The 21368-nt window shown below is 41.0% G+C and overlaps 1 protein-coding gene across 1 annotated transcript in view; it reads right to left on the reverse strand.

Annotated features, from left to right (window-relative positions):
* The window catches only part of kalrna (kalirin RhoGEF kinase a), a 205466-nt gene that overhangs the window by 22201 nt on the left and 161897 nt on the right, over positions 1 to 21368 (reverse strand). Inside the window, exons 41-55 of the mRNA XM_085766061.1 lie at positions 15204 to 15410; positions 13972 to 14057; positions 9868 to 10014; positions 8155 to 8250; positions 6554 to 6672; positions 6373 to 6439; positions 6159 to 6262; positions 5541 to 5610; positions 5341 to 5427; positions 5098 to 5190; positions 4495 to 4545; positions 4299 to 4376; positions 2823 to 3008; positions 2233 to 2404; positions 1022 to 1239 (exon numbers count right to left, since the gene is read on the reverse strand). Of these exons, the coding sequence (XP_085622187.1) occupies positions 1022 to 1239; positions 2233 to 2404; positions 2823 to 3008; positions 4299 to 4376; positions 4495 to 4545; positions 5098 to 5190; positions 5341 to 5427; positions 5541 to 5610; positions 6159 to 6262; positions 6373 to 6439; positions 6554 to 6672; positions 8155 to 8250; positions 9868 to 10014; positions 13972 to 14057; positions 15204 to 15410 (1781 nt within the window). The remainder of the gene's footprint in view (positions 1 to 1021; positions 1240 to 2232; positions 2405 to 2822; positions 3009 to 4298; positions 4377 to 4494; positions 4546 to 5097; positions 5191 to 5340; positions 5428 to 5540; positions 5611 to 6158; positions 6263 to 6372; positions 6440 to 6553; positions 6673 to 8154; positions 8251 to 9867; positions 10015 to 13971; positions 14058 to 15203; positions 15411 to 21368) is intronic.

Below are 21368 nucleotides of genomic sequence, written 5' to 3' on the forward strand. Positions count from 1 at the left end.
GAACTGAGTCACATTACACCTGTAAACACAACCAACAGTGATGTCACCGCATCCTGGAGTTCACCTGTACGTCACGGTGGGAAGGTGAGAGATCTGACCAGAGGAGGAAGTCACTGCTCCTGCTTCACTCACTACAAAACTAAACTAAACAAGCTCCTCCCAACCAGATCATTGTTTTATTTAATCATTGTTGACTGTCAAACTGATAAAGACATAAAAAAAACCCATCTAATGACCTCGTTAGGTGTTCACCTCTACTACTTGGTCCTGGTTGTTGTGGATCATCTACAGATGTTTTTTCATCAGGGCTGCAACTAACGGTTATTTTCATTATCGACTAATCTGCCGATTATTTAAACGATTAATCGATTAGTTGTTTGGTCAATAAAATGTTAAAAAATGTTCACAAACCACAAGATGGCATCTTCAAATGTCTTGTTTTGTCCACAAACCAAAGAGAGACTCAGTTTATTGTCATAAAGGAACAAAGAAACCAGAAATATTCACATTTAAGAAGCTGAAATCAGAGAATTTGGACTTTTTTTTCTGAAAAAAACTACTCAAACCAATTATTCGATTATCAAAATAGCTGACGATTAATTTAATAATCGATTATTGTTTGATTAATTGATTAATTGTTGCAGCGCTAGTTTTCATTGGGATCTATTTCCTGCCGTAGTAAAAAAAAATGGTTTTGAGGTTTTCACACTGTACAGCCTGAAACTGTGACGACCACAGAGACTGGTCTGCTTAGCTGTAAATCACTGGGCTCCTGAAGGCAGCACGAGGCGTTCAGGTGAAGTAGGACAGAGTCAGAGCAGCTGACCGTCTGCAGTGTATATACTGTATGTAGATTTAAACCCAAACAGTGTGATGCTACATCTGCAGTAGCCCAGATTTTAACCTGGTTTGATTTTATTTTCTTCTTTAGGGGACAGGAAGCAAAGTGTCAGACGGAGCAAAGAGGAAACACACGACTCATAGTCACTGGATCAGATGGGAGTGTTTCCGAGGAACTCACCCTGGGGTCGAAACACGACGAGCCCCCGTTGGACGTCGACATTTTCATCTGGCTCCTCCCCCTCTCGGGCTCCTTGTCTCCGAGGCCGACGGCGGACGACGGGCGGCTGTGGGAGGACGCGGCGGGCCGGGTCCCCGAGGTGGAGCGGTTCCTGGTCAGAGACGAGCTGCTGCCTCCGCCGCTCTTCTCCTTCTGGTACTCGATGGGAGACTGGAGAGCTGCGAGCACAGACGGAGAGTTCAGAGTCGGTTTGTCCTTATATGGTCATGCTTTACATCCTGTTTGTTTGTTTGTATATATACACATCTTATTTTCCTGTTGACCCGTTTCCTGTTGGTCTACATTTGCTGCTTATCTTCTTAAAATAGAAGTCAGTCAAGTTCACCTTTTCCTCTACTTAAAGGGATAGTTCAACATTTTGGCAAATTGGCCCATTGCCATAATCCCTATAGTCATAGCAGCAGGTTCGTTACCTTTAATTGTCGTTGCAAGCTATTTTTAGAACGGCGGAGCAGAGCCGTGAGCTGCTCAGAGCTACGCTACGGAGGCTCATGGGATTTCTTGGTTTCCCTCATCAAACTCATCAAATACACAATCCAACAACTCCACAACGCTCTGGTGGACAAGTTGTGACCTGCACATTCACCACGCTATGAGATAATAACACAACGTTACCACACAGAGTTGTTTTAGAGGGAAATTCATGTAAAACCGCTGATGCGCGTTCACGTCGGGGTCAGTTTTTCAGCAAGCAGTCTCTGAATTTCCCTCTAAAACAACTCTGTGTGGTAACGTTGTGTTATTATCTCATAGTGTGGTGAATGTGCAGCTCACAACTTGTCCACCAGAGCGTTGTGGAGTTGTTGGATTGTGTATTTGATTAGTTTGATGAGGGAAACCAAGAAATCCCATAATGAGCCTCCGTAGCGTAGCTCTAAGCAGCTCACGGCTCTGCTCCACCGTTCTAAAAATAGCTTGCACCGACAACTAAAGGTAACGAACCTACTGCTATGACTATAGGGATTATGGCAATGGACCAATTTGCCAAAATGTTGAACTATCCCTTTAACTATCTCCAGCAGCTGCCTCTCAGATCACTTCCATTTGGGTTTTATATCTAAAATGTGCAAAATAACAGATGAAATATGACTAATCATATCTGCAGAAGAGATTCAGGGAACATCATCATGAGTCTGTTTGTGTTTTCTCACCAGACAGGAAGTTGCTCTGCGCGTCCAGAACTTCCTGGATGTGTCGGACCCAGACCTGCTTGATGTCGACGTTGGCGGCCTGCAGGGTGAAACGCTCCGACGAGCCGCGGCACGACAGGACGAACTTACAGGGGTCGTTGTCCACGCTGTCCTCCAGACCCAGGAAGGACACCTGAGGACGACGGGAGCAGCTTCACTGTGACAACTGGTTTTTATACATGTTGTTTTCTCCTTTTACAAAGCATTTTATATAATAACACATATTAGTTAGTCTGAGCAAGGGCACTTGAGCCTGAAATGTTTCTCCCTTTGGGTGATAATAAACTATTTATTGCTCTGGAGCTTTTTGCTGCTGTGCGGATTTTTCCTTTTTTCAATATAATAAACACATAAACATGGGATGTTTTCTATTATAATAAAACAAGGAAATAAATTATTCATCAAGTACATCTTAATATTTAAAGAAAAAATCGTATAGTAGTTGAGCGTACAAGCCGCCAAAAGAGGTTCCTCCCAGTTCAGTTTGTATTTATGTTTTATGACGTTAAACTAACATCGTCTTGATGTAAACCCCGTCATCGCCTGCTCACCTTGATGCTCTTCTTGAACTGGTATCCCGGCGTGGACGATCCTTTCCTGAGCAGCTCGCTGAAGATGACGATCTGCTCGAAGAGGAAAACTCGTCGTTCTTTGGAGCGCGACAGAACGCCGGCGTCCTGCTCCGTCACAAAGAAGGTCTCCTGCTGCAGCAGTTTGCCCTGACTGGTCAGTTTACCCTGAGGGGGGGAAACGAGGACCATCAACAACCTCGGTCAAGTCTCACACCTCGGCTCCAGAGCTACTTTACCTCACCCCTCAGAAATGACACCGGTCTAATCCCTCAGTGTGTTTCAGATGCTACATTGCACATGGCATGTACTAAAGTTACTACATTTTGGTATGATATGTGCAACACGCTGACTAAAATCATGAATATACAGATTCCATTAGATCCAGGACTCTTGTCTTTTAGGAAATGTAACAAACTTGAAACTAAGGAAATTTATTTACATAACTTTTACTGTTTCCGGAAAATATAATGTGTTAACCTGGAAGTCAGATTCCTCCCTCTCTATATCAAAACGGATATCAGAAATGATGACCTGTTTGCCCTTAGAGAAGATCACCTACTGTATGTCATGAGAAATAGATATGAAACCTTTCTAAAGATCTGGCAACCTTTTTGTTGAATATACAGTATAGAAACATTATCCCCAACAGCTGTTTTGTTTCAACACTAGTTTACATCCAGGTACAATGTTCAAGATGTATTACTGACACATATGTCACAATTGTCATTTTTTATTGTCTTCATGTATTTATTTTAAAAAGAAAATAATTTTATTATTATTCTGATGTCAGTTTAGTGTACAAAATAATCCATAATGTTGCTCCTCCCCCATTGAAAGTCTTTGTTAAACTCCGTTCTGAAAACACCATCTCAAGTGGAGATTGTAACGTCCCTAAGCGTAGCGGTAGCTCTGCCTTTGCTCAATCTGCTTTTTCTTTTAAAACTGTCAAATCATGGAACAATCTCCCAACTAATCTGAAACTCTGTACAGACTTCAACGTTTTTCCCGTGAAGTCAAAAAATGGATCCTAAGAAACCAGTCATGTCAGCATCGATCTAAATCTCCTAAATTATTTTTAACTACGTCAAAGCATGAAGTACTTTAATAACTGTATGTTCCCATTTCCTTTTGATATGAAATATGTTCTATACCTGAGTGTTTGTGAGGTGTGAGTGGGTGTATATATGCACATGTGTATGGATGTTTGGTTTATTATGTAAGTTGACAATTTTTATCCTTTATTGTTCTTACTCACCTGCCCAGGGACCACGGATGGAAAGTAGCTAGTAAGCTAAATCCAGTACAAAGCCTCTCCTCATTTTGAGAATAATGTTATTTTGTACATTGTCCCTGATACAAATAAATGTATTAAACTAAACTAAATTACCATTATTATTTATTTTTTTGTCTTTATTATATATACTACTTTGTCTGTGGGAATGAGTTGTACCGTACCTCGTATCCCTGCAGTCGGCCCAGATTCATCATGTCGTTACACAGTTTAGGAACCTGAGACATCAGACCTACAGCTTTCTGTGAGACGGAGAGACAGAGGGAGAGAGTTGAGTTCAACCAGCTGCTCTGAGATCAGTTTAACCGTGTCATTAAACCTGAGCAGCTTCTTTTTTTTTTAATCCAGTCGTGTTTTCACCTCGATTTCTTTGCAGTCCATTCCTGCCTTGGAGCTGTACTTCAGGAAGTCCTGAGGGGAAACGTTTAGGACACGGTTCAGCTCAGTTCACTGCATCACCACCACACAGAGATATTTTCTGTTTGATATATCGACAGCACATTTTCTTGCAGGAGCTGAGGAACCGTCTCCATGGAAACTTCAGATCTCAGTTTGAGTTCAGTTACTTATAAATATCCTCATTTTTGTACAGTTTAACTTCAATGTTCTTCCCTCAAGTCTGATGGAAATGTTTGAGTCAGGTCAGTTTCACAGCTTCGGGTTAAAGTTGCATGAGATTCTCACAACTTTAACTTTAACTGTAGCATTTTTAACAAACTTTAACAGTCCAAACTGCATCTAAAAAGACATTTCACTGCGAGATAAATGAGAGAAATGATTATCAGTTGTAATTTTGTAAAGAAAAAGACGAATTCTTCACTTAAACTCAATAAAAATGAACAATCTCTTTTGCTTTTTTTCATAAAAATCAACATCTTTCTGCAAAGTTATAACCACATAAGCCTGATGATCTCTTCTATAATTTAATGAGGTCCTTTGTGTGTGTGTGTGTGTGTGTGTTACCTTCAGGAGCAGCTGGTATTTGGTGATTCTCTGGATCGGTTTGATGAGGAAGTCACTGATGCCCAAACGTGACTGGATCTCCTGCTGGATCGCCTGCAAAACAAACACCATGATGCTTCTGTATCATCCGTTTATATCTCTTATATGTCTGGGCAGTTAATTATAAAAACACACACAGAGATAATAATAATAAATAATATCTTAATGAAAAACCAGAAAACAAAGACCGACAAAGTAACTTACATCAAAGAACGTGTCGTATTCTGCTACGATGAACTCTGACTTTGGTTTATTCTGACAATAAACCACGTACATGTGGAGCCGTCTCTCCTGTAACACACACACACACACACACACACACAAGTTGTTTTCAGACAGTTGATCACAGTAGATTTTTCCAGGTCAAACACACTGTAATGACAGAGTCACTCGGCTCCACTCACGTGTTTGATGAAGAGCTCAGGCAGGTGTTCGTGGTCCTCCAGACATTTCTCCAGCTCTCCTACAAAGAAGCTGACGGACAGACAGAATATCTCTCTTTGAATATGTGACAAATAAAACAACCAAAAATAAAAATAAAAAACAAAAAAAATAAATAAAAGTGGGCATCTAACCATAAACAACATAATATGCATACATTGTACATATACACACATTTCATATTCAAAAGGAGTGGGAAGAAGTATGAACTTTATTTAATCCCGTCCCCTAATTACAATACTGCCTTTCCTCTTTTTAGCTTCCTGGTTACTACTGTATATCATTATGCAATAGGTTTCTACTATGTAATAATAACTAATTATATTAATAATATTTCTAATTTAGGTCTAAATTCATGTACATACTTATTATATTCAACATACACATACAGTAAATGCCTATGCCTGCTATATACGCTATATAGGCTACTGCCATTAGAGACAACAATAACACGAAATTACGCATTTACGTAAGAGATAACTGAGAAAAAATTAAAAATATGAACGACAAACAAACAACAAAAGGAAACATGTGGTGTTTGTCAGTATCCCTCCTCCCCCCCCCTCTGACTCTGGACTCACTCTCTGTGCCAGTCGTAGATCTGGTGGATGTTCCCAAAGACGATCTTGTCTTTTCCCTTCATGTCGTCGGGGACGCCCTTCTCCTCGATTCTCTTCATGAAGCCCTGCGAGGGGGGGGGGGGGGGGGGGGGGGCAAGAGAGGACGACAAAATCACATCATCATCATCATCATCCAAAACCCAGCAGGACAATCAGACAGGAATCAAGGCTTCACCTCCACCACGATGCCCAGGTCTTTGACGTAGTCCTTCTCCGTCTGGATCAGCTCGTTCAGAACGAACCTGAGCAGAACAAACAGACAACAACAGTGTTATTATCATGCATCCTCGTCCTGCTGCAGAAAGGAGGGACGGTAGGAGAGAGAGTTAAAGTAAAGCAGCAGACGTCGCACTCACATCCGTCCTCTCATGGCTTTGGCTCTCTGCTCCAGCTCAGGGTTTCGTGGCTGCACAGGAGTGGTTTGTTCAGGGGGAGAGAGGGAGGAGAAGCCGGGGTACGCTCCTGGTTCCAGAGTCTGAGGAGAGAGGGGAGAGGATCAGAGTTTAATGGAAAAGCATTAGGGCCAACAACGGAGATTTGTTTTTTATGATTCTGAGATAATAACTCAGAATTTCTGAGAAAAAAATCTGAATTTCTGAGAAAAAACTCAAATTTCTGACTCTTTATCTCAGAATCTTAAGAAAAAAAAATCTCGGTTGATATATAGATGGATAAATAAATACTTTATTTATCCAGAGGGAAATTCAGTTTCTCAGCTGCACAATCAATCATCATTCATCAACAACAAAATAGTGCATAGAGAACAAAAGAATAATAAAAATTAAAATAAGGAGTTCGAGGTAATAAATAGTAAATAAAAAAGGAGCGCCCTTATGCTCTTCTGTAGAGTTTACAGGTGCATTAAATCTTTGTCCATTTCCACAGTTAGTTTGAACATTAAATTCTCTTGGAAAAGTTTTTGGTTTTATAATATGTGCAGTAATCTGCAGCTTGTACCTTTACATGCTCAATAAGCAAATGTCCATGTAAAACAAAACCCCGCTATCATCAATGTAAAGAGATGAGTCATGACAGCAGAGGGCAGCACAAGCTCAGTGTCAAACAGCCATAAGGAACAAGTGGAAGTTACAAGACACAGTGACAACGTCCCAACTCTGCTTTGTCTGATATTCCAGTGTGTGTTTTAACTTCACAATAATGACATAACATAGTAGTGTAGGTCCTCAAACACTTGAGACTCCTATCATCTATTTTATCTCACAGTTGCTCCTAGTTTTACTTCAAGCCTTCTTCTGTTTCAACTCTTTTATCCTGTCTTTTCTTATCTTATTCTATCTCCATTTATGTATTTTATCTAATTAACTGCATCCTGTATTTTAATTCGAATCCTCCTGGTCTCAATTTGTGGTTGGGTTCTCGTATCGCCTGTGTTAATGTTGTTTTGCTTGGGCGGTCCGTTTTATGGCACTTGTGACTTGTCTCTTATATGTTGTTTTGTCAAGCACTTTGTGAACTTGTGTTTTTACTTCACACATTTTGTTATTTGCAAGTAAAACCAGGCAGATCAGAGATCACGCTTTTGGAGTCTTTAAAAAAAAATGATGCAACTATTTTTCTTTTCTTTTCTTCTCATCTGCACAATAACAATAAAAACCTCAGTTTCACCTCTTTTGTACCAAATCCTCACATTACATCACTGCACAAACTGTGTGTGGGCACAAAGAAACACACGTAGGCACAAAGCACGGCCGAGCCAACGACACAAACACTACTAGACGAACATGTTCACATCTAACTCAACACAAAACAGATGAGTTCCCCGACATGCACCATGACAGCTGACACGACACGACACACAATCACAATTTGTGTGACATGAGCGCAGAGCGACTCACACATGATGTGTAGGCCCGGTGATGGAGACGGAGGGTCTGCACATCATGTATTTTTGTTTGTCACACGATGCACGCACACACACTCACACACATACACTCACCATCTTTGTTTTAACCAGTTTTTCTATGGCGCTAACCAGCTCTGCAGCGCTGGGCACCTCAGAGGAGGACTGTAGGGACGTTAGCAAGGATGAAGACTGAGAGAAGAGGAAGAGGAGGAGGAGAGGAAGCAACAGCATGTTAGAGGGATTGAAAGTGAAGGAGAGAAGGTGTAAAGGAATCATACCACACTGCAAAAACTCAAAATCTTACCAAGAATATTTGTCTTATTTCCAGTCAAAAAAAATCTCATTCTACTCAAAATAAGACTCATCACATTAAAAAGTAGCTTGTTTTTGACACTTTTCTTTTTACTTCTTTCAAGCATATTTTCACTTAAAATAATCTGATAATGGGGCAAGTTTTTCTTTCTTATTACAAGCACAAAAAACCTTCTTTCACTGGCAGATTTTTCTACTTATTTAAAGTGAAAATTAGTTTGAAACAAGTGAAAATTATCTAAAAACAAGTACATTTTTAGGTGATGAGTCTTATTTTAAGTGGAAAGAGATTAGTTTTGACTAGAAATGAGACATTTTGACAAGAAATAAGACAAATATTCTTGGAAAGATTTTGAGTTTTTGCAGTGCAAGGAAATAAAAGGAATAAACAGCAGTGAAAGAGAATAAAGCTCTCAGTTAGCATGTTAGCGCTGAGCTACGTTCATCTTCATGAAGCAGAAAGAAGAAGCAGCTTTGACAGACGTTAATGAAACAGAAGGAATGAAGAAAATCTATTTTAACTCTCCTGTCGTCCATCTGTTCCCTTCCTCAATCCTTCCTTCTTACCTTCATTTTTCCCTTCCTTCTTTCCCTTCTTCCTTCCTACAACAAATTTGTTCCCTCCCTCCATCTTTCTTTCCTTCCTTTTTCCCTTCCTTCTTTCCACAATCCTTTTTCCCTCCCTCCCTCCCTCCCTCCCTTTTTTGACCCAATCTGTTCCCTCCATCCATCTATATTTCCTTCATTTTCCCTTCCTTCTTTCCCTTATTCCTCCCTTCTTCCTTCCTAGAACAAATCTGTTCCCTCCCTCCATCTTTCTTTCCTTCCTTTTCCCTTCTTTCCACAATCCTTTTTCCCTCCCTTCCTTCCTTCCACTTTTGATCCCATTGACCCTCCATCTTTCTTTCCTTCCTTTTCCCCTTCCTTCTTTCCCTTCTTCCTTCCTAGAATGAGTCTGTTCCATCCCTCCATCTATCTTCCCTCCCATCTTTCCCTTTGTCCTTCCTGCCTTCCTTCCCTCCCTCCTTCCTTCTTTCCATTTGTCCTGCCTTCCTTCCTTCCTTGACCCTTACCTTCCTTCCTAGAACAAATCTGCTCTCTCCCTCCATTTTTATTTCATTCCTTTTTCCCTACTTTCCACAATCCTTTTTCCCTCCCTCCCTTCCTTTCTTCCTTCCTTCCTTTTTTGATCCAATTGACCCTCCATCTTTCTTTCCTTCCCTTTTCCCTTCCTTCTTTCCTCCCTTCTTTCCCTTCTTCCTTCTTAGAATGAATCTGTTCCCTCCCTCCATCTATCTTTCCTCCCATCTTTCCATTTGTCCTTCCTTCCTTCCTTCCTTGACCCAGGTGGATAACAGGACGGTTAAAGATACAGTAAATAAAAGTTGAACATTAATGTTTAGAAAAAGGACTTTCTCTAAGAATCCAAGTCAAACACCCCCCTCTCTCCCTCTCTCCCTCCCTCCCTCCCTCCCTCCCTCCTCCCCCTCTCACCTTTTCATCCTGAGCTGAGGGGTCCTTGATGATCTCCATGGGGGGAGGAAGAGGAGTGTGGGCCTCTTCGTCCTGCTCCTCCTCGCCGCCGCTCTGCATCCCGGACGGCGTCTTAGAGAGGAGGTGACCGTCCTTACCGATGACTCTCTGCTGGCGGAGAGGAGACAGGTCACACACACTGTTTTTAGTAAACTGTCAGGTTAATCGTTCTTTCTTTTTAAAGGGATAGTTCAACATTTTGGCAAATTGGCCAATTGCCATAATCACTATAGTCATAGTAGTAGGTTTGCAAGCTAGACGGAGTCGTTTTCAAGGTAAATACAGAGACTGTTGATGAAAAACTGTCCCTGAAGGCAACACGCATCAGCGGTTTTGCATGAATTTCCCTCTAAAACAACTCTGTGTGGTAACGTTGTGTTATTATCTCATAGCGTGGTGAATGTGCAGCTCACAACTTGTCCACCAGAGCGTTGTGGAGTTGTTGGATTGTGTATTTGATGAGTTTGATGAGGGAAACCAAGAAATCCCATAATGAGCCTCCGTAGCGTAGCTCTGAGCAGCTCACGGCTCTGCTCCGCCGTTCTAAAAATATCTTGCACCGACAATTAAAAGTAACGAACCTACTGCTAATTAATTAATAGCGATTATGGCAATGGGCCAATTTGCTAAAATGTTGAACTATCCCTTTAAATGAAGTGATAAAGTGGAAAATAAAAAACAACCTATTAAAGGATTAGACAGGGACAAATAAACAAAGACAAATGCTATACTGTCCCGAACAGTGGTGTACATATAGATATGAGTTGATGTTGTGGTGGAAGGTGGTCTACTGTGTGTATTTAAGTATGTATGTGCATGTGCGTCACACACACACACACACACACAAACACACACACACAAACACACCCAAGTGGATAAACTCTCCTGCAGGTTTAAAAAAAAACAAAAAAACAAAACAAAAACATGGCAACAGCTCCTGGAAACTTTGCAGTTCCTAGAAACTCTTCACTGAATCTGTTTCCAAATCAGCGTGAAATAAATGAAGTGTGATGTCATGCTTCATTTTCTATAGTTTTGGTGAAGAGCTGAGGAATCCGAGATAAATAAATAAATAAATAAATAAATCGCTCCTAGAATAAAACTGTCTGAGCTGAGAAACTGTCTAAGTCCATGTCTGTTCAGTGAATGTGTGTGAACGGTGGAAGAAGGATGAGTACTAATGCAGACACAACTCAAACACACACTGTCACTGTCTGACTGAGGTGCAGTGTTATTATCAGTAATCGGTGAATGATTCAGGAGTATGTGATCACATGTCTGTCTGTCTGTGTGTGTGTGTGTGTGTGTGTGTGTGGGTGTGTTTCTGTGTCATGTCATTTGTGGGTCAGGGAGTGAGAAACATTTACACATGGAAAGAGGAACTTCCACTGTTTGACTGTCCATCAGATGTAGATAATGTTAATGTACAACTCCATGACACGGCCAGGTGCAGCTGCTGATCAATAACCTTTAAACTTCACTCTAACAGGAACACACGCACCATAAATTCAGGGATTGGTGACTCTGTCTTGTTTTGTTCATGTCAATTTTGTATATTCAGATGTTTGACATATAAATTGCCATATTTAGTGTTTAGAATCTGATCATAATTGGCTGTATAGGTTTGTTTTCTTTTAACAGCTAGTTAGCAATTGTATTAAAAGACCATTATTCTGATAGGTTCCACCTCTCATTCTGTGTTTTGAGGTTGAATGTTGCGTTGTTTGTTTAAAGGGATAGTTCAACATTTTTGCAAATTGGCCCATTGCCATAATCCCTATAGTTTTAGGAGTAGGTTTGTTACCTTTAGCGAGCTGCGAGCTGCTCAGAGCTACGCTACGGAGGCTCATGGGATTTCTTGGTTTCCTTCATCAAACTCATCAAATACACAATCTAAAAACAACTCTGTGTGGTAACGTTGTGTTATTATCTCATAGCGTGGTGAATGTGCAGCTCACAACTTGTCCACCAGAGCGTTGTGGAGTTGTTGGATTGTGTATTTGATGAGTTTGATGAGGGAAACCAAGAAATCCCATAATGAGCCTCCGTAGCGTAGCTCTGAGCAGCTCACGGCTCTGCACCGACAATTAAAGGAAACCTACTCGTAAGACTGCCAAAAATGTTGAACTATCCCTTTAAATTCATCTCAAAGACTGACTCTATTAAAATCAGTGCTTTAAGTGGGAAAAAATAAGTGCCGGTACTCCCCTTTTCAGCTGTTGGCTGGTAAATTAGGCGGTGGGCGGTCGATACCAGCACATCATTAAAGGGATAGTTCAACATTTTGGCAAATTGGCCCATTGCCATAATCGCTATAGTCATAGCAGTAGGTTCGTTACCTTTAATTGTAGGTGTAAGCTATTTTTAGTACAGCGGAGCGCAGCAGCTGGCTGCTCAGAGCTACGCTATGGAGGCTAAGGGAATTTCTTGGTTTCCCTCATTAAACTCATCAAATACAAAATCCCAAAACTCCACAGCGCTTTTGTAGACAAGTTGTGAGCTGCACAACCACCACGCTATGAGATAATGACGGAACGATACGAAACGGAGCCGTTTTCGAGGTAAATTCATACAAAACCGCTGATGCGCGTTGCGTTCAGGGACAGTTTTTCAGCAAGCAGTCTCCGTATTTACCCTGTATTTACCTCGAAAACGGCTCCGTTTCGTATCGTTCCGTCATTATCTCATAGCGTGGTGGTTGTGCAGGTCACAACTTGTCTACAAAAGCGCTGTGGAGTTTTGGGATGTTGAATTTGATGAGTTTAATGAGGGAAACCAAGAAATTCCCTTAGCCTCCATAGCGCAGCTCTGAGCAGCCAGCTGCTGCGCTCCGCCGTACTGAAAACAGCTTACACCTACAATTAAAGGTAATGAACCTACTGCTATGACTATAGCGATTATGGCAATGGGCCAATTTGCCAAAATGTTGAACTATCCCTTTAAGTGACAGGCTACTTTACATTCAAATATGATGTTGATTAAAAAAAGAAAAACGTTCAATTGAACTTTCCAGAAAGATTTTTAAAAAGTATTTTCTTGTTAAAATCCATCTGTGAATAATGTATGACGACAAATGAATCAGTATTTGTTATTTTAAGTTTACCCACTTCATAAAGTATCTCTATCCTTCCCTAATTGCTGTCCTAAATTATTGCCAAATTAAAATTTTCACTAAAATCAAGAAGTTTTTGTGATTTGTGGCCAAATAAACAGCCTCCACAGACAGCTGTCATTGTTCTAACAAGCTGACAGCAACAGTTTCACAGTGTTTCTCAGTAAGAGCTTTCATTTTACTCTGCTCTTGTTAACGAGTAGTGTTAAGCATTTTGGGAAATATGACTCACATTTAAGCATGTTGAATACAGTAAGTGGAAGGCTACTTATTGGTAGGCTACCACTGGAAAGTCATGTAAATGGCTTTACACTGTAACTCACGAAGGTTTTAGTCGCTCCACATTCACATCTCGTCTGGACACATGGAGTTATACTATGACGAGGCAGCGGCGTGCGCTCCGTACGTGCATGTGAGAGAGTCATGGATGAGAGAGCGCACAGCGCGGCAGCCCCGCCCCTCAGTGAGAGACAGAGGAGCAGCGGAGAACAGGGCAACAGAACCGTGGCGCTCAGGGTGAAAGAGGCATCACTATCACAAATCGGTCAGAGAGAATGAGAACAGGACAGAGTATGTCCAGACTCCCGGTACTCCCCGGTACGCCGTAAAAAGTCCCGGTACGCCGGGGGTTAAAATCTAGAAGTGCCGGTACTCCGTACCGGTGAGTACCGGCCCACTTAAAGCACTGATTAAAATGCTATAAAAACAGAGACAGTAACAACTTCCTGCCAGAAGAAATCATCCAGCTTTACAGTTGGAGGGTGTGTTGTTGTTGTAACTCTGGGTACGAGATGGAAAATCTGATTTCCCAAAATATTCAGCTGCAAGAAAGTAAAAAAAAACACAACAACTACAACAACTCAAACCAGATAAAAGGTACAGTGCGGCCGTGGATCTTAAAAGACGACAGAGATTTTAATTATTTATGTGAATGCATTTGTCCGAGTGTTTACCTCATCGATGACGTCATCCTGCAGGGCGATGTCAGGCTGCCCCAGGTCAATACTCTTCCTGTTCTCCTCTCTTCCGCTGCCTGGACCTGTCAATCAATCAGTCAGTCAGTCGTTAGTCCATCAATCAATCACATAGATGTGACAACACGCTGTGTAATTATTGATTCAAGGACGTATTGATATACTGTTAGAAATCCCTACTACTGTACGTCTTTCTGTATGTGACACTAATCCATTTTCACATTTAGCCCATAAATTACATTAAATCTACGTTTCTGCCACAGTTAAAATGTGTATTTTTGTGTTATATACTGTACAAATGTCAAATTAATCTCCTTTTAAGAGCAATAAAACAAACTGATCTGATCCATGTAAAGCGTTCACAAACCAATTCTTCATTGACCCTTTGAAAGCATGAGTGTGATGCTGTTGAGCTGATATTTCAAAGGTTTTTACTTGTGAGTAGGGTTGCAAAGGGGCGGAAAATTTCCAGTACATTTCCAGAAACTTTCCATGGAAAGTTAAAGCAGAAGTAAGTGATATATTTGTGTTAATCTAAGTCTTAAATAGTTGTATCTTCCGACAGCAATCACTTCTATAGAGTGTTTGGTCTGAAACACGGGTCTGTCAGTCACTCTGCTCTGTTACGAGTGGCCGTTATAGTGACTTTCACCGGTAAAACAGGTCGGAGAAACACGAGTGGGTTGCCTGGAACGCTACAAAGTCGTAAGTTGTGACTTGAAGCTGTAATTTACGATTTCAAAAGCCTGCCTGGAACGCAGCATTAGCCAAAACGACCGGACCACTCACTTCTGCTTTAAGCATGACGTTTCAACAGATTTATTTGTGAGTAGAACTTCATCAAGTTTTAATTCTTGTATGAACAATCAATTCTTTTACTGAACAACAAAAACATGAATGTTGAGTAAAATATTACCCACCCCTCCCTCCCCTCCCCCACCCAATCAAATGGTAAAACTTCGGATTTATTCCCATATATTCCCGTTAATTCCCATGGAAAGTTTCCAACTTTGAATTTTGCAACCCTACCTGTGACAGTGTTGTCAGACTTGTATTTCCACCACCTACTGAAATGAACTGAAACTGTATCAGAAAAGAATTTGACAAGGAATCTGCTCTAAGGTATTTGAGCTGTGGCAGAGTTCAGTCTGATGGATGGAGCTCAGCGACGTGTTGATGTGAGTCGTGGTGACGTGATGATGTGTTCTTACCGGTTTTCTTCTGCTTGTTGTTGGGAAGCTTCTTGATGGAGCTGCCGTGGCTGAGGCGGCGGACCGGACTGGTCAGCCACTTCCTCAGCGTGTTCCCGGAGCGTTTGGGGCCGGGCGAGCTGGACTGCAGCGAGCTGAGCGACGGCTGCGGCTGCAGGTTGGCCACCGACTCGGTCTTCCCATCAGAGCTGCTCACGGGGTAGTTTTCTGAGGGGGGAGAGAGGGGATGAAATTCACATTTTAATAAGATCTAATCAGACTTTTGTTGCAGTAACTTTCCCCCTCCAGCTACACTTCCATTAAAACTTCCTGGTTTTGTTTTCCAGACGCTTCAGATCTCTACACAAAGTTCTTCATGGTGTTTGGCAGATTAATGGAGGAACTTGTGAAATGTCCCTCCTCTGCCCTGCTCCACTTGTTGCCATGTTTGTTATTCAAACACAACGCTGGTCTCTCTGTGTGTGTTTGGTGTTTTGACATTTATATAGTTCACTGGACAGGAACATGGAGTTTACAGACTCCAAACTCTTCAATCATTAATCACATCATTGCAATTCAGTTTCAATAAATCAGTTGAAAAGCTTTTTTCTTCTTCTTTTTTTTTCTCTTCACAAAAGCTCAATTTCTTTGTGAGTTTGACTGTGAAACCACGAGCAGCGTTTTCCAACAAATGACAGTTTTTTCAGGTTATAACTTGATTTACAGAATCAGCTTGTCTTCAGATATATATTATAGACATATCTAAGGGTCAGATTTCAAATAGTTAGAATTAAACTATAGTAATAAGACTCCATGGAAACGAATGGTAACACCAGTGGAACTCCTCTACATGTGTAATAAGTGGAGAAGCTGCATCTTAAAATCCAATTTTTTATATTAGGCCTACCATACACACAGAAACGAGTCATTGTTGCTGCCTCAATGGCTGCAAAAGTTGGTTTGAACCAAGTATTGCAATGAAGAAAGTCTGGTTGGTATTGTTTTATGATATTTGTCTGTTAGAAAAGTGAATGATGCAAAATTTGAGACATCATCCATCTGGTCTCTTCTATTGCCAATGTTCCCAGGCTGTTCTAAAATATGTTTTATTTAAATTACTGTTCTTTACTTTTTTCTCTGGAGGTGTGTATTTGTTCAGAATTGTTTTTCTTCTTGTTGACATTTGTTTGTGTGACATTTATCCAAGTGCATATAGCTACTTCATTGGTCAATGGCATATGGACACAGTTGAATATTAATTTATTGTTTAGGGTGGAGTGTTTTGTTGAATGTTGTTTTATTTTTGCTCCTAAATACCATTTCTGTTGTATCATATGAAACAGGTCTTTTTTTTTTGGCAGTTCTTGTTTGTAGTTTTTATTTATTTTAAGGTTTATTTAACAGGGACGATACATACAACATTGCCACCCACAGAAAATGTGATGCATATAAGACGTCTAGCTTCAGCTAATTTGCTGTCTTTGTCCCCAGTCAGTTTTCAGAATAGAATAAAATATACTGAATACACCAAATGCAATGATACAAATACAGTAGATAATACGGTGAAAAGGTACCATGAATAAATGAATGAATTAAATATTTATTTTTGTTCGTGCCTCTGTTAAGGAGTTGTATGTCACTTTTTTTCCCAAGACAAATAAAGATTTTTTTATTTTTTTTTAATTAAAATCCAATTTTGACTCCTAATAACTGATCTCTGTCATGTAGCTCCAGGTTTTTCAGGCACATGTGCTTCTATTAATTTACATCCTGGCACAACAGCGTCATGTTTACAGCCTCGGTAAGTGTCAAGAGCTCTGTGACATCCAGACGAGTCTATTAATGAAACACTGAAATCTGTTGTGCAGCTGCTCTCATGTCACACGCGCCTCGTCTAATAACACTGTCAAATCAGACACATGTATGTTCCCATGTGGGAGATTACATCCCCCCTCCTCCTCCTCCTCCTCGGCACTAAATCGTGTGCAGCTCTCAAGAAGCGCCGGGTTTACAGGACGACAAAGTGATTTTTCATTCAACCCCGGTGAAGCAAAAGATGAAAAATTTGATAACAACTGCTTCCTGTTTCCTGGAGCTCGTCAAACGCGTGAAAATGTCGACGCTGAGATCCAATCACGTTATGAGGGATTACAGATATGAAACCTGTCGATAGACTGAAGCGATTGCACCGGAGAGAAGAGAAGAGAGCAAAGCCTGAAACAACACAACTGACCCTGTGTGTGTGTGTGTGAGAGAGACACACACACACACACACAGCAGTCATGTGTCAGGAGTGTGGTGCATCAGCTGCACTCACACACGGCTGGGAGCGATGGGCTGTGGCCAGTGTGAGGTCGGCTTGGATGTATGTGTGCACTTCACACAGGAAATGAAAGGTCAGAGGTCAACGAGATCTCCTGAGGAGTTCTGCTCAACTTCTCTTCCTGTTCATACCTCCTCCTCCTCCTCCTCCTCCTCCTCTTCCTCTCTGATTTGACCATTTTTTATTTTTTTATTTTGCACGAACATATCATTTAAAATAGTATGAATAATCATTAGAATTGGGATGTGCAAAGGGGAGGTATGAAACCCAAAAGGGCTTATAAGAAAACCTCACCCAAGAAGAACATATTCAAAAACCAAATTTAAAGTAAAGTAAAGACAAAAAATAGGGAGTAATTAAATGATAATGAAAAATAAGTAGAAAAGTAAGTGATTATACAGTAAATATAGGATGAATCCTTGTACACAAACGTCTGTTGCTGAGCAGCAGAAACTAAGGAACATGTGATATTTAGTGTTCCTCACACAAACATTAAAACCACTTTCACTTCCTAGATCAGCAGCAGCAGCAGGTCCAAGGTCAGCAGCAGCAACGGGCACGAAGACCAGCGTTCATCTGAACTCTATATGCACATACTGAATTAAGTCAGTTCTGTATTGCAACATAAATTATTAAAGAGACCACGAGGAGTTTGTATGTGGTTATAAAAGAGTCTCATATTAATGTGGATGAATCTACGTTACCAACACTTGTTAATGGCTCCATTTTTGATAAATATATCGTTTTGTCTTTATAGTTATTTTGTTATTATTATTAGTTGTCCACTCGCCCAGCATTTCCTGGTTTTGGTTTCTCGGACGCTGCCTGGCGGGTCATGGGAATAACGCCGCCGGATCGCTAGTTGGCATCGTTTCTGGTCGGAACTACGACGGTATCTGATCGTCTTCAAACCTCCGACTTTCATTCTTGATCAATGAAAACATTCTTGGCAAATGTTTTCGCTTTTGTCCGTCTACATGGGAAATCTAGTGTGAAAACACTTTGCTTTCCAAACCTCCTCATTGTCCCTTTAAAAAGATATATGATTGCAAGGCCTCTGAATGAATATGGAAACCATTCCTTGATTATATTAATGTAAACATTTCTACTATAATAACAAGAGAGAGATTTGTATATTAAAAAAAACTGTAGGCCTATTACTTTGCTTTATTTAGCTCCTATTAATGTATCTGGAACTGATCTTTCTGTTTGTGTTCTTGGGTTTTTGTGTTGTCCTGTCTTGCGTATGTTTGTTTCCTCATAAAAATGAATAAACGCATAATAAAAAAAAAGATGAATGATCGCATTCAAGCAATATTGTGATGTTTGTGTCTGTGTGACCTTTTCCTCCGTCTTCTGACTCCCACACTGTTCCCTCCACGCTGTGCAGCGCTGTGTGTTAATGAGTGTGTGTCAGCGGTGGCTGTAGTTGTTATCATCAGACTCTTGTCAGCAGTGAGCTGAAGATAACACACACACACACACACACACAGCGTTTCTGTTTCTCCCCCTCGACATGGGACACAAAGTCATCACATAAACAAACGGGACAAAACTAAAACCACGGCAGCGTCACTGTGCTTTTTGTCTTAATAGTTGAAAATCTTCCTCACGTGGTCGTAAAGTGGTGATAACGCAAATGAACCCTGTTCCTGCTAATGTGTACTTTTTTGGAATATTTTATTTGCACTTTTTTATTTTTTTACAAAAAACAGAAGAAAAGAAAGAAAGAAAAAAAATCCTACATACAAAATGGGCAAACAGCACCTGACATTGTTAAATTAAGTAAGAAAAGGCTATATGAGGATATATACAATAAGCAGAGTAGACCAGTGCCTTCTGTCTCATGATACCGCTCATTGTGTACTTTCAACCAGAAAAAGCTATTTATCTCATTTCACAAACAAAAGTGAAACTGGATCCCAATCCACCGGACAGAGATGACTGCCAGTCGATCACATGGTCTCTCTCCACAAATGTGTTTATTAATTACTCTGTTGCTTTTCAGGAATGTCTGTAATGTCGGTTCCTGTTAACGCGACACAGTGTAAAAAACTAAAAAACTAAAAACAACTAAAAGCCCACCAGCTCCTGATGAGATGAAAACTGGAGAAAGTCTTTTATTTATTTGCTCTTGCACTCGTCAGCTTCATGGAGAATATGAATCAGTACAATAACCGACAGCTCTCCACCTCTGTTTCTCCTTCACATCTGTCTGTCGTCACTCTCTCCTTCTGTTCCAGTGGTTTCCCCCTGGAGAGCGCAGCCATGTGTTCTTAAACATGTCATAGGTCACCTGTTCACCTGTCTGTGTGTGTGTGTGTGTGTGTGTGTGTGTGTGTGTGTGTGTGTGCAGCAGAGGCAGTGGTCGTCACTGAGTGGCCTTGACAGCTGACCGACCACAGAAACTCATTAAGGACCAGAGTACACACACATACACGAACACGAACACACACACACACACACAGCTGACTGACAAGACGTCATCGCTTTAACTTCTCCCCCTCCAGAGAAACACACACAGTACACACACACACACACACACACACACACACTGAGCTTCAAGGTTCAGTCCTGATGGTACAAACAGCAGCCTGACAAATCAACACAAAACAACACAAAACAACACAACACAACACGACACACACTGAGCTGCGTGCCATCGTCCTGCAGCCGCTCAGGTGTCACTGTGAAGGTTCAGGGAGGAATCTCAGGCACTTGAACGCCACACGTCACTTTATCCTTCCTGTCCAGTGTCCATCCAGCTGCATCTGGCCAGGAAGTTCACTTTGCATATTTTAAAATCATTAGCACACACACACATTTTACTACTGACGAAGCATTTCTGACCCGTGAGGCGCCGTTCTGTTAAAGGGATAGTTCAACATTTTGGCAAATTGGCCCATTGCCATAATCCCTATAGTCATAGCAGTAGGTTTGTTACCTTTATTTGTCGGTGTAAGCTATTTTTAGAACGGAGGAGCGGAGCAGCAGGCTGCTCAGAGCTACGCTATGGAGGCTAAGGGAATTTCTTGGTTTCCCTCATCAAACTCATCAAATACACAATCCCAAAACTCCAAAACGCTTTCATGGACAAGTTGTGACCTGTACAACCACCACGCTATGAGATAATAATGGAACATTACGAAACGAAGCCGTTTTCGAGGTAAATACAGGGTAAATACAGAGACTGCTTGCTGAAAAACTGTCCCTGAACGCAACGCGCATCAGCGGTTTTGCATGAATTTACCTCTAAAACGGCTCCGTCTTGTAACGTTCTGTTATTATCTCACAGCGTGGTGATTGTGCAGCTCACAACTTGTCCACGACAGCGTTTTTGAGTTGTTGGATTGTGTATTTGATGAGTTTGATGAGGGAAACCAAGAAATTCCCTTAGCCTCCATAGCGTAGCTCTGAGCAGCCTGCCGCTCCGCTCCTCTGTTCTAAAAATAGCTTACACCGACAATTAAAGGTAATGAACCTACTGCTATGACTATAGCGATTATGGCAATGGGCCAATTTGCCAAAATGTTGAACTATCCCTTTAAATGAACGTTACTATTCTGCAATAACAGACATTTTAGGGGAAGGTGGCTCATTCAAACAAACAGCTTCATGTTCACTTTGATCAAAGTACTTGCAGCAAATGTTTCAAAGAAGTGTTGAACTAACAACATGTGAGGCCTCTACAGCTGTTTGTTGAAAATGATCGTGTGTGCGGCTGATTTCAAACTAGATTCTCAAAAACAGTTTTCGTCAATGAAAATTATGACAAAATATCGTCAACGAACCACGTGTCACGTGACGTAGACGAGACGTAACGTAACGTAAATATCGGCCATGTGACGATAACTATAATGAAA

This window comes from Trachurus japonicus, chromosome 21 (genome assembly GCF_045865225.1).
Source record: "Trachurus japonicus isolate A0001 chromosome 21, Traja_1.0".
In the NCBI taxonomy this organism is placed as follows: Eukaryota; Metazoa; Chordata; class Actinopteri; order Carangiformes; family Carangidae; genus Trachurus; species Trachurus japonicus.